The following is a 13,324-nucleotide window of genomic DNA, read 5'->3' on the forward strand; positions in this document are numbered from 1 at the left end:
GCGCAGATTCTCGTTATTGCGAGCGTTATCGCGATAAGATTCTCGTTAGAAGAAAATCAGAGAAAAACAACATTCCGTTTCAAGGTCATGTCGAATTAGGTTGTTAGAAAGTCCCGACAGAAGGAGCACGACGAGAGACGGCGCGAAACGCGAACAAACCCGCGAGGTTCCAGGTAATATCCAGCTTTTCCTGGAACTTGCGTTTATAATTACGTTAGCGTTTCGTTTGAACGGAGTTGTTACTCATCGTGACGTACTTCGAGCCAGACGATGTGCTGACGTAAGGCTTCGATAGCCGAACAGCTGCTGGAAAACGGTTCAATTTCTAGAGGCTCGATTACCTTAGACCAATCGCGTTAAACAGGATTTTGTCCCCCGATGAAACACGCATTTTCCTGCGAAATTTCCATCGAACGAGCCCGAAATTCGTTTCGAATTCGTATCGAAGCGACGATCGTAAGACAATCGTCGCTTGTAACACGAGAAACCAGCCAAAGGACACGCTCACCTACCACCGGACAATGAGAGGAAATCGGTTTCCTGGGTTTTTATTTACAAAGAGAAAAAGAAACAAGAAACGAGCGCGATCTGCGTCTTCTAAAGTTTGCATGGAGGATGGCGGTCACGTGGCGACCTATCGAAGACTCGGACGCGGCCTGGGGAGGGGGAAGGGCGAACGGACTCTGAACGTATATAATCTTCCCGCTCGCGTTCCACCACCCAGTTCCACTCGGACTTCGGACACGTGAATTGTGTCGAGCTTCCAACGAGGGAAAGTTTTTGTTTGTTTGGTGCGCTCATTGTATGGGTAAGTTGCGAACGGTTTTTCCATTGTCCCGTTCTTTTTCTTTGCCTCTGGAAAATCGTTCTATGCTCGTCCGCGAATGAAATGCTCGATCGGTAATGGTAATTCGGTCTCTCTCCGTAGAGATTCGATAGTTTCTGCGCCTGATTCAACTGGAAAGTGCCTTTTATCTCGAGTGCCGCGTATTTTCCTCTTTAAGTCGGTATCATTGATGACGTAACGAACGACACCCACGGATTTTGATGATGATATATACGCGATGCCTAGGGTAGACCGAGTCGAGGATGTGCGCAGCAAAACGTAAACAAATGATCGGACCGTTTCGTTTACTTCACATGACTCAAGCCTAACAGTTGGAATTCTTTCATAATAATTGTTAATGCTGTTGAAGCGTTCTCGAATGCCTTTATTTTTTTCATTGTTTTTTCAAGAAATTGTTTCCCATCCTTTGTTTTTTTCTTTTGCGTCGCATTTATAACGGTTTTGATGTGTAAAATGATAGGAAACTGATATGTTTATATCGTTTGTGACGGTCGAATACGTCGATGGCATCGGTAATTGTTTGCATTCGACTAATTATACGAGGCGAACTGTATTAATGGGGAATTAGTAACATAGTGCGACGAAGGTCGCAGTAGACACGTGGCTTGCTATACATATATTTATTTGGTCGTGCATTGATTCACGCCACGTATACATACCGTCGCCATGTTGGACACCAAACCAACGACAAAACCGATCTCCGCGCTTATTTCGCAAATTTTATCTTATGGGACTGTGCTTATTCGTGTTCTCAAATAGCAGTGGACTTTCGGTAAACTGTTCGAACGTTTGGAATAATAGTCACCGGATGTAGAGCTCTTATAATTCTTATCGAGACTGATTGCGCCGCGGCGATAAGGATCTGTTGATAACGTATCGCTAGGATTGAAATCAATGGTTTTTGCGGGACACTTGAATGAATTCTGAGTATAATATTCGTTTTTCAGAGCGAGAGAAGAGTATAAAACACGGAGAGAGCCCTGTGGAGCCAATAAGCAGCTGCAGGGATGAGCATGGCTTCGTGCCAACGGTTGGCCGCTGGGGAAGCGAATGGCCAAGTTGACTCGGAACGGCAGAGATATGGTGCCAGCCACAGGGGCAGGCACGCGGGCCCTGGATCAGGGGTGTGCCGCTACCCCTGCCAGTCTGGGCCCATTACGAGTCACCAGCCCTGACCGTGTCAACGGTCGAGTTGTATGAGGAACTAGCGGGCAGCGTTGAATTAGAAACGCAACACCTATTGCGTGAGCATCGCTACGATACCATTGGGAACTTCCTAAAGTAAGTATTCTATCGATTAGAACGACTCTAACTTTGGCAAACTATCGATTGTTCTAAACTAATTGATCCGTAACGCAATTTATTTCCCAATGAACAGGTTCTACAAGGACTATGTTGCGAGCGGTGACAGTGTGTTGGAAAGATTTTATCACAAATATCAACCACTCATAACTAAAGAACATCATACATGCGTGGGTCTAGGATTCGAGTTACTAAATCGGCTGAGGGGTTTAAATAAACGTTTTCCTGGTATATCAAGTGGCCTCTATTTGGTGTCCTGCGAGGAGGTATGTTAAATGGGATCGCATGTGTATGTTCGACGATTTATACTAATTGTAAGAACCGTTTACTTTCAGACTATTTGCAACGTTGCTAGTTACGTCGGCGGACCACCTGCCGCGGACAGCGGTGAGAAAGAACATGTCCTAGTGTGCCTAAAGATTGAAATAAATGGGCGTCGAGGTGTTATGCTTCTCGACCCTGGATATCACGTAGCTCGAGTTATTACTGTAATGGAAGATAAGTTATACCCGCATACAGGTTGGTTCATTCAGTCGGATGAACCAGATTGTAAGAAAGAGTACAACTATTTTCTCTGCGCTAACGATCCTGATTACGTTGAATGGCACGAGAGAAAGATCCGCCCGGATGCTTTGGAGAGAACGCAAGTCGCTCTCATATACGTAGCAAGGCCGTATTTAACAGCCATCGATGTTACAGAACGTAGAAATTTGGTTTATAATTTCCGAAGTCTCCTGGCAAGAGACACAAAAGGCCATGTTACCGCTGGCGTGTATTTCCCTGTTGTATTGGACATGAACAATACACAGACTTTTACAATTTTTTATCAGACCAGTAATGGCAAAAAACGAGTTAAAATGGCATTCAATAAATTCTGCAGTTCACCGAAGGTGAAATATCCATCCGTACTTACGACTCTCTGTTTTGTACGCGCGCGTGCAATTATTCATTTCTAAAAACGATAAAATATTTGTTGCAGATCGATCCCGACGCCGAAGAGAAGGAAATTCTTGGAGAATGTGCTCGGCAATTAAATCTGCCACAGGAGACGTTGGAAGATATACTTTCTGCCCTCGCTATAGTCGTGAGCGATTCAGCCTTCGTGGCGCAACTTCTGACCATAAATACAAGAATATCCACTTTAGCAGAGGACAATTAACTCTTTAACAATGTCGCGTTTCACTGCCAAAACGTCATGCAGGGAAATACCCGGAGTTCGACAGCAAAGAGTTAACAGACGCGAATTTACCCTGAGAGGTGTAAACAAGATAAAACGTGTTATCATTTAGCCGGCTTTCCTCTTACTTTCACTTTTCTCTTATTTACTACCATGTTAACGATTTACCACTATGTATCGTAAAGATTCATTTTATTCTTGTTATTATATAGAGCTTGATGTTTTTAAGAGAAATCTTAATAAAAGCATATTGTATTTTGCGAAATAATATTGGTTCGATGAAAATATTAACAGGGTATATACTGGCAATTTTTTTTTTTGGGATTTACTTGTTGATATTTAATAACGCTCTGCATAATTTATAAATTGTTCTTATTATTATTTGCATATATTAGCATTTAGTGTGAAGCTTTAGAAGCTATTGGGTACTCCATGTTTTTGTCGAAATAGAGCCGAGTTAGTCTTGATTAGTTTACCGCTTATGTAGATCTTCATTGAGACCTCATTGTATTAGGGATCTTCGTATTCGGGTCTTTTTTTACTATTATTATTACTATTATTATTGTTGTTTGGATTTCGAATTATGCTAAATCATCTTTTTGTATTTAAATGAACAGTGACAAGGGAAACAATATCATGTAGTTGCTAATTTATTAATAAATACACTACCCCAAAATATGTTCCTTCTTATATTTGGCATTGTTGAGTACACTCTTGAAGAACGCATTTTTCAGATTAAATATACTGTTTGTGCCAAAAACGAAAAGAAAAAATATATAAAATAAAAAACAGATTGATTTCGTTTGAACTTAACCACAGACAATAAGTCGTCTACGAAGATAAAATACTTTGAGTCCTAGCAGGCAATACTTCAACGATTACTCGAATCATGAGGAAAATATTTTTATGGAGTTTCGTTTACTTAGGAACTAAACTTTCGGAGAAACAGTCCTTTGACCGTGTATCTTGTGTACGCGTTCAAAGCAACATAGCATAATTTTTACCCATTCTTACTCTCGTACTTTCCATACAACATCCTTATACGGTATCCCACAGAATCTCTACATATAGTTATACTTTGTTATCCACATAGATGCTAAGAAATAGTACGTCTATGTGTAAAATGGAAATAACTGCAACGAACCTCGGTAAATACGGACACATTACACTTCAAATAACGATTAAATTATTATCGTTCGATACACGCTAAAAAAGAAAAAAAAAATAAAAACAGAGTATTCTAAAATTGTATGTATAGTATACAAGAAAATGTCATGAAATACTCGTTTCACGGATTATACGTAGTTTTACAGATAGAATAAACAATTCTTTTCTATGTTCAGATCGGGATACGTTTAAACGACGGCTTTACCGAAGTTCTGCAGCGTTGCCAGAATATAATATAAATGATTTTAGCAGAAAATCTAAATATTACTATCAGATACTGCGTGACGCTTCTTGCTAACTTTTACATCTGGTGTATGTTCGCGTTTTCGATTTCCCGTTGTACTCGGAGCAGATGTTGATGCTGCCGCCGTTGATGACGGTTTAGCTGTGATAGCGAGGGGCTTGCTACTACGACCAGATGCTTCGGAACTGTGAACATGTCGATAGTAAAAATTAGTATCCATCGTTTGCCGTGCAGTCGTCGGATAAATATCAAATAGACATTGCCCTGTTGTTACGTGATTAGTCCATGTGTAAACAAAATTCGAGAAGTATCTTGTAAATGGTAGCACATTTTAATTCGAGAGAAAAAAAAACAACTAATTAAAGTACATTGTAGACACACATCAGTAAGTTAAACAACGCTGAGTAAAAAAAGTAACGTAGAATTAATCGCAACGTACTTACGTTGCAAAAGTGTCACCATTGTGTACTTGTGTTACTTTATTTAATATTTGCGGCTGTACCTGTAATACACAATATGGTATATATTCCATACCATGTCTTTTGCCACATTATACGAGTAACGTAAGATAAACGATTAAATTCTCAGATAAATACAGCCATCGATTCCTCTGTACCCGATGTACACACAGAGGCAACATTGATAGAACGATCAAGAATATTTCGAGAGAAATACCAAGAAAGTAGTAAAAGATTTAGACAGCGCAAAACTAAAAGACCTATCCAGTGAAAACATGCAGCAAATAAAAGCCCATAATCTTTACTACTATGTACCATGTACCGATACCATATACTATGTACTACATTACAATTGCATACTCGAAGATTTGCCGATGAATTGCATGTACCTAAATTATCGTTGAATATATATTACCACCTTTATTATGCAGTCGTATAGAACAGAGAACCTAAATATTTTCATTACTATTGAGAATGAAACGAAATATGTTCAAGGTCTTTTGAAGGTTACCCATGATTTTTAATTGACATTACATATTTTAAACTTTGTAACACAGCAGCTGCTCCCAAGAGGAGCTCCACGATAGGGGACATTATGACTATCAGAGGTCAAATAAGTGACCTCTTTGACACTTGTTTCTATTTTCAATTGCAACAGAAATATTTAGGTGTTCTGTTTTATGCCATTCACCCTATATAAACACATGGACGTTCATTGAACTGTTCACTGGAAATCGATTAGTTAAGCAAAACTGTGAATCTCAGACTTACCTCGAAGCAAGAGGAGAGGTGCGTGCTTTAGATGTAGGTGAAGGTCTAATACTACGTCTGGAAGAAGGTGTCCATCTCGAAGAATTAGAGTATCGACTATGAAAGCATATATAATAAGCACATCAATACTATAAAAAGAAAATTGCGACAGTGACAGAAAAGAAAATAAGAACCGCAAAAAATGGCCGATCGTAACTTCCGATAATCAGTATCGATAGTGTGCAAGTAAAAAAAGAAAACCAAGTACAACATTATGTGATTTATTATATTCGGTTTATTTGTACCTTTTATAATTTGAACGTTTCTTTTCACGCAGCTAAACATATAGTAGCGTTGTTCGATTCATCGTATACAATTTCAATATGGAATGGTTAATAGTTTATATAATCATAATGATGTACATACAAATAATAATAAAAAGAATAAATGTTACACGAACAAGAGATTCGAAAGAACAGAATTATATCGACTATTATTTCGAGGATATCACAAAATAATTTAATAAAGCGAGTACAACTAGTAGACATGCTACACCGAACTGAGAGACACGGAAATAAATATCGGTCATGCATGACTTTATTCGAATGCTTGATACAAAATTTTGATAGGAAATGTACGAAGTGAGGTAGAAGTGACAGCGTGATGTCATCCCGTTTCTCCTATCACTTTTTTTTACTGGCACGTCTTCTGGATTTCTTAAAACCACTGTTGAAATTCGAATTCGTCAGTGATGTTTTCATACAAATTTACATCTATATTTAATACGCTATCACTTTACTAAGAAATATATAATAGTACAGTAATGTCTCGATATTTGTGAAAAATGTATTACCTATCATTTTTTATGTTCACCGGTGGCGGTAAGAAATCAAATACTATCTGTACACGAGTGACATTTTTGTCCTGAAGTTTTCACATATATATATATCGAAACACGATGTACTATTTACTTATACGAGAAAATTTGTATCATAGTTTACATTTGCATGCTGCATGCATTACTAGTGCATAAATGGATTATCTCCTTTTCTAATTTCAATTGTTCCATAGTTTTCTTTGCAAGAAAAAATCCTACCTTCAATGAACAATCTGTGAAGGTTTTCTTTGTTATATATAAATATAAAATTAGCAGACCAACCTTCCTCCTGATGGATCAGGCAGTGCAAGTTGTCTATGGTCGGGGCGGCTTCTATGGCCATGGCCGCTGTAATGAGAACTGGAACCAACTGCATTGCGAGTACGCGTTTTCCACTCGCTATTGAAACTCTCTGCTTCCTCTGATAAATATCATTTATAGTTTAGTTTTACAAAGAAAAAAATTCCCGTAGTAGTAACACTGTCCAACAAATTTCGTTTAAACATAATTAGAATGTGGATTTTATGCATTTATCAGAAAAATGAGTAGATGTAATTTAAAGTAGTAAAAACATTAGAAGAATTTAAAGATACTGTTATATTATTTTCAACCTATTAAACATATTGAGATAGACATTAAATTTTCATTTCACCCCAATTTGTTGCAGTTCAAACAGAAAGTTTGTATTTTACATAAAGATCTGCAGTCAATTCATGATATAATATGTGTAGATGTAGATACCTTCATCTAGATTGATAAATTCCTGACGTTCTTCTTGTTCACCGCTGTGAATATTATGCTCTTGTTCCAAAATGTGTGCTCTCTCTCCAATGTGGTGACCGATGGCCATTTTCTTGACTCCTGTGCGAGAATCATGAACTGTTTTCTTGGTTTCCTTCACTCCGCCAGGTGCAGTTGTTGTCGACATAGTTTCTTGGTACACTTGGGGACGACCGTCAGGACCATTGCCCATAGTCATCACCGATCTTGTAGTGAAGGAATGACAATTTCCACCTGGTGCCACATTATCCTAAATATAATGAAAGTAAAATTAATTGCAGGGTCATTTCTCATGAAAATGGTTACATAATACAAAGATATTAAATTACTAACAAAATCTCTGAAAAGTGTGTTCATATTGAACGATGGCATCGGTGGAAATCCGAACGGCATCATCTGAAGATTACTCTGCGGGTGTCTGCCTGCATGTCCACCGTTTGTAATAGCATTCTGACCCATCATGCCAAATGGATCATTGAATATTGAATTCATCATGTCATTCATCTGTCTCATGGATCTCATTTGAGAGCTGTGATAAAAAATTTATAAAGATTTTAAAGCACTTTATTTACTTGTCACAAAACACTTCCATAATTCATCGAATTTGAATAAATTGAGATAATCAAATAATTTTAGAAAAAATGAAGGGGAGGGGAGACTAAAACAGAATCTAATTACTATGGCAACTAACATCGAATATGAAATTTGACATACGTTTTTAACCTTTTGATTGTTAAAACCTAGATCAATTCCACATTAATGATTTTTCGGGAACGAATTCGTTTGCAGACTTTGTTGTTTGTACTTTTATTTTGAAAAAAGTGACAAACATATCGTGCCATTCTAGCATATGCAGAGATTACATTAGTTTGTGTAATGTATTGCAAAAGCGATTTGGTAATGATTTTTTATTCAAAACGTTATCTTCCCTGGGCAATTACGCGCTACCATTGCAACGTACTGCGTTAACGTGTAATTTGTGCATATGTTTCGATAGAAACGATTAATATTTCAACGAAAATTATTGGCCGCACGTGGTAAGTGAGTAGAGATCAAATGATTTCGTTTGACTTACCCAAAAAAAGGATCATCGTCGAGATCACCACCCATCAGTCCGAACATTTTGCAAAACAGTTGATTTGGCACTGTTCCTGAAGAAATAAATTTACTATCGCCAAAGAAGAATCGAGAAACTGGTAATACTCTGCCGATCGAGATCTCTGTATATGTGACAAGAATCTCCTCTAAAACACCTTGGAAACTTCTGGATCGGACGTAAACGTAAACCAAATATCCGACAACGTCTAACTGTACCGTTTATCTACCTTAAAACGAACACGAACCAAATACATATAGATAGTTGAAGGACTGCTTTCGGCAATTGGAAAGTCACCGGACGAAATGAGAGCGCTCTCTTAAGTTTCGATATTCGATGGTGTACAATAGAAAAATTAAACGACAAATTTTATTATAAAATAAATTCGTTCAAAATACATTTCAGTGTCTTCTTCTCCAGTAATAAAAATTTGTTAGCTTTTCCCGAAACGATATTCGCATGGTTACCGCCGTGTTGGCTCCAAAACAGTGATGAATGCAGTTACACGACAGTTTATTTGTTTATTAGAAAAGTCAAGGCTACGAACCTGTTCGAATGCCGCAGCTGGCAAAAACTTGGCGTGAATGATTCTTGCCGCTTTCGTCATAAGACACAACGCAAATTTCGGCAAGAATCATTTGCTGTGTAAAATCTCAAAATAACGCCATTCCACGTATTGGCAAAACGTTCAAACTTCTAGCCAAGTTTTGTTACCAACAATTCAGAACGTACTGCTAAATGGCGTTGGTAGCGAATTCTACTAAAAGTGGACTATTCCTATACCACAAACGAGGTGCAGGAGTAGACCAATCACTCAATGTATTTTTTTGTCTCACGTCCGCGGGGTTCTAGAGCCATTTTGTATCACATCCTACCGTATCGGTCGGAACTAATATTGTGGAACTAATATCACAGACCAGATGTAGGAATAGGCCAATTCAGTCATCTGATCTTATGCTGTTTCGTGTCGCTCGACATGAAATATTCCTCTCTGATGAAATATCGTGAGAATGTTCATGGTTTACAAGTTATTTTGTATCTTGAATTCTATTATTTACCTTTACTGTCGATGAGTGATTGTCGGCATCACTGGAAAAAGAAGTTGTTATAAACTTTACACAGCCAGAAATATTAATTAAGTTCTATTAATTATTTTTGCTCAAACATTAGATGGCAAGATAGTCAAGGAAGTGCTTGTAGAAATCATTGGCGAAAGGAATTGTTATAAACATTTGTTTGAAACTATAGCCACGGAAGAAGGTATGGAAGTTGCGATAGGGAAGGACAGAGAGTAAGCGTGGACTGTATGGTATGAAATAATATATTATAACAGAAGGTGAGGTTTATACAAACGGCGAGATGATAAGGTGGTAGATCAAGCGAGTCACGGACGACGGGCAGCGGATTTGATATTTTGGAATATGGGAAACGATGGCCCACGCGACAAGTATGACAACAGACGTAAACAAAAGGTTTACGTCTGCGTTCGTTCCCCCGGGGCCGGTCTGGAGCTCGACCGGCTGAGCTATTGCCAACACCGGGACACGGTCGCGCCGAGGCAGTTCTTGTATGGATGCCATAAACTTTTTGCTCGGTAATCCACATAAGAACTGTGGTGGCCCGAAATGGTTTTTGCGTTACCGGAGTTACCGGTACGATAAATTAATGCGTGTGAATATTCATGAATTAAATGTTATTCTGTATTTCGAGTTCTATAATTTATTTTTACTAAATAATTTAATGGCAAGATGGTCAAGTGAGTGCGTGTCGACATCATTGGCGAAAGGAATATTTATAAACATTAAACAGTCAGAAATAATAAATTTAACAGCGAATTTCGTACGATAAATTAATGCGTGCGAATATTCATGGCTTAAAAGTTATTCTATATCCCGGTTTCTATAATTTATTTTTACTAAATAATTAGATAGCAATATGGTCAAGGGAGTGCTTGTCGACATCATTGGCGAAAGCAATTGTTATAAACATTAAACAGCCAGAAATAATAAATGTATCAGTGAATTGTGTTCGATAAATTAATGCGTGCGAATGTTCATGGTACAAAAGTTACTCTGTATCTCGAGTTCTACTAGGTATTTTTACTAAAAAATTAGATGGCAAGATGGTCAAGGGAGTGCTTGTTGATACCATTACCGAAAGAAATTGTTATAAACATTAAGCAGCTAGAAATAACAAATTTATCAATAATTACTATCGCGGCGATCGAAATCTAGCGAAGTTAACTTGTGGTGAGGGAATTGCGCACCGCGCGCCGCGCACCTGATCTCGGCGGTCGCGCTCAGTCCGTCAGTCGAGGTGCGCACTCAGGAGGGTGCGGAAGTGCTCCGGGACCAGAAGGGCGAAGGACCTTGGAGTTGACCAGAGGTTCTCCAGAGCTACCCTGGCCTACTCCCGCCTACCTTCGAGTTGACCAGGGACTCTCCAGAGCTGCAATGGACATCACTGGCCTACCTTGGTCCACCTTCAGCTGGCTCGGGGTCGGCCAGCGGTTCCTGGAAGCGGTCTCCGCTCACCTTGGTCAATTTTCAGTAGCTGGTAAGTAACAACACAAATATAAATTTTCTGTTTTGGAATGCGTGTTCATTCAACGAACGCTGTCAATTATTATTTATGTATTTTTAATTCGAATTTGGAAATTTTCTAATTTAATTCGGAATTTTTCACAAATTCCTCTTCTTGAAATTATATTATATTATATTTTTGACATAAAATTGATATTCCGAAATTATATTATATTATATTATGTTTTTAACATAAAATTGGTATTCCTCCGATCGGAGGTCCCTCAGGGGCTCACTCACGGAAATGACCGTGGGTGAGTACGGGTATTGGCGAACCCGGGGCAACCCTAGCTTGTAGGTCGTTGCGTCCCAATTTCGTTAGATTTATTTTTGATTGGAATTGTTCATCTTTCCGATCGAATATTTACTCCTAAACTTTCAAAAGTCCCTCTTGTAAAATTTATGTATGTGGTTTAAAATTGGTATTCCTCCGAACGGAGGTCCCTCAGGGGCTCACTGCTGTGGGTGAGTACGGGTATTGGCGTACCCGGGGCGACCCGAAGCGCCACCTCAGTAGATTGAAGTTCTGACTTCATCTACTCTTCTTAGTTTCTTGTTGGTTAGGCCGTACTTGTGTACGGGGTTAGTTTGGCTCTCGTGAGCTGGTTAGATTTGCACTCTTGAGCATATTAGGTAGGCCGTACTCGTGTACGGGGTCATCGTTTCTTCTTCAATTACTTCGGAGTTCCTCGATTTTGTGCCTAATTATCATTAGTCTGTTTCAGTTAAATTACAACAGTTGAGCTTGTTCATTGTCGAACGAAGACAACGAATATTAAGAAGACCTCACATTATTCATAAGTTAGTATTAGTTGTCGAGCAATTATTGTGTTAGATTCACTTTGTTAGTTTCGCTTGTTGCTTTCGGTCACAGTCTTCTGCTGTGACCAGTTGGTAGCGTCACCTTCGAACCAGAGCCTTCTGCTCTGGTTCGCTTCTTTCATTTTTGTTTTTCGTAAATCTGAGCCTTGTGCTCCATTTTTATTTTCTCTGTCATTATTCAGAGACTTGTTAGATTTAGTTCTTTTCTTTTGCTCACAATAATTGCTCGACTTAAGTTCGTGCGTTAGTTATTAAGCTTGTTTGTTAGTATTGTATACATGTCGAGTAATTTTTGCCCCAACTTGACTTTGCTCGGCTCGATTTTTGACTTCGACACAGCCTTCTGCTGTGTCGGCCTTGCTTGTATGTACCAGACCGGTTGGTACCGGTGCTCGGCGTAGATCCATTGAGAGGGATGGTCGAGAGACCTGTTCACTCGTGTAAAATCCTCCCTGCCGTAAGTCCACCCGAGTCGCCTCAACGCTAGTCGTTGCCTGGCGACAGGTGGGTGGGGGAAACTTAGGGTATCGTTTGAACGCTTCTCTCGGCCATCGCTCTTCGTGAGGACACGTCGGGTATCGGTGCTGGCTGGAGTTGGTTCTGCAAGCATTGTACGCGTCGCGTCACCCTCGATTCAGAGCCTTCTCCTCTGGTTCGGTTTTGTTTCTCTCTTTGAAGGAATCAAAGCCTTCTGCCTGATTCGTTTTTGAACTCCCGTGAATCGGAGACTTCTTCTCCAATTCACAACTTTTTCACCGCAATAATTACTCGACACACGATGCGAAATTTAGTTTGTAAGACTCAAAACCGTCGTTGTAAGAAAGGGAGTCAGAAGGAAGCGTATTGAATTCCTTCTGGCTTCCTTTCGGGTCTTGTGTGCAGCAACCTCCTCGTGGTGAGACCTGGGCAATCGGTAATATTCTCTATTTATTAGATCTTCTATTATGTTACAAATAGAGAATAATATCGAGCTAATAGCTGCACAATTATAATTTACGATAACATTGTGGAATAGAATTGAAGACTTACTAATAATAAAAATTTGTATATTTAATTGAATTGTGTCTGAATTTACTTTATGCTTGCTCGGGGTGGGCCAAGGGTCCTTCCTGCTTTCCCTCATGCTTTCCTTGTTTACCCTTGGCCCACCTTCACCTTCTTGGCAGCTCCTTTCAATTATTAACCGAAACACAGAGTTTTTGTTTCATCAACTTTCTGGATT

The 13,324-nt window shown here is 39.1% G+C and overlaps 2 protein-coding genes across 4 annotated transcripts; one reads left to right on the top strand and one right to left on the bottom strand.

Moving 5' to 3' along the window:
- Positions 1–1,919: 1,919 nt before the first annotated feature.
- On the top strand, positions 1,920–4,016 carry LOC143356727 (uncharacterized; the record flags this gene model as incomplete). The annotated part of the gene is made up of 4 exons (XM_076792638.1): positions 1,920–2,128; positions 2,226–2,415; positions 2,485–3,039; positions 3,129–4,016. Coding segments are annotated over 4 exons (1,134 nt in total), but the record flags the coding sequence as incomplete, so codon positions are not given.
- Positions 4,003–8,958, bottom strand: Mlf (myeloid leukemia factor). Of its 3 annotated transcripts, XM_076792371.1 has the most exons (7): positions 8,678–8,955; positions 7,936–8,131; positions 7,564–7,852; positions 7,105–7,243; positions 5,967–6,062; positions 5,181–5,239; positions 4,824–4,922 (listed from the first exon to the last, which is right to left on the bottom strand). In XM_076792371.1, the coding sequence occupies exons 1-6, from the start codon at positions 8,722–8,724 to the stop codon at positions 5,221–5,223; spliced, it is 786 nt and encodes a 261-aa protein (XP_076648486.1). In that variant the 5' UTR covers positions 8,725–8,955; the 3' UTR covers positions 4,824–4,922; positions 5,181–5,220. The 3 variants fall into 3 exon arrangements, with proteins under 3 accessions (XP_076648484.1, XP_076648485.1, XP_076648486.1); XM_076792369.1 differs by lacking the exon at positions 5,181–5,239 and having other exon boundaries at positions 4,003–4,922; positions 8,678–8,958; XM_076792370.1 differs by lacking the exons at positions 5,181–5,239; positions 5,967–6,062 and having other exon boundaries at positions 4,003–4,922; positions 8,678–8,957.
- Positions 8,959–13,324: the final 4,366 nt, after the last annotated feature.

Source organism: Halictus rubicundus, chromosome 8 (assembly GCF_050948215.1).
Source record: "Halictus rubicundus isolate RS-2024b chromosome 8, iyHalRubi1_principal, whole genome shotgun sequence".
NCBI classification, from domain to species: domain Eukaryota; kingdom Metazoa; phylum Arthropoda; class Insecta; order Hymenoptera; family Halictidae; genus Halictus; species Halictus rubicundus.

Excerpts from the sequence above, each read along its gene's own strand:
- Mlf (XM_076792369.1), bottom strand. The coding sequence starts at position 8,724 with ATGTTCGGACTGATGGGTGGTGATCTCGACGATGATCCTTTTTTTGG. Across the intron at positions 7,853-7,935 it reads ACACACTTTTCAGAGATTTT|GATAATGTGGCACCAGGTGG; the intron begins GTTAGTAATTTA and ends CATTATATTTAG. Across the intron at positions 4,923-5,966 it reads ACCTCTCCTCTTGCTTCGAG|TTCCGAAGCATCTGGTCGTA; the intron begins GTAAGTCTGAGA and ends ACATGTTCACAG.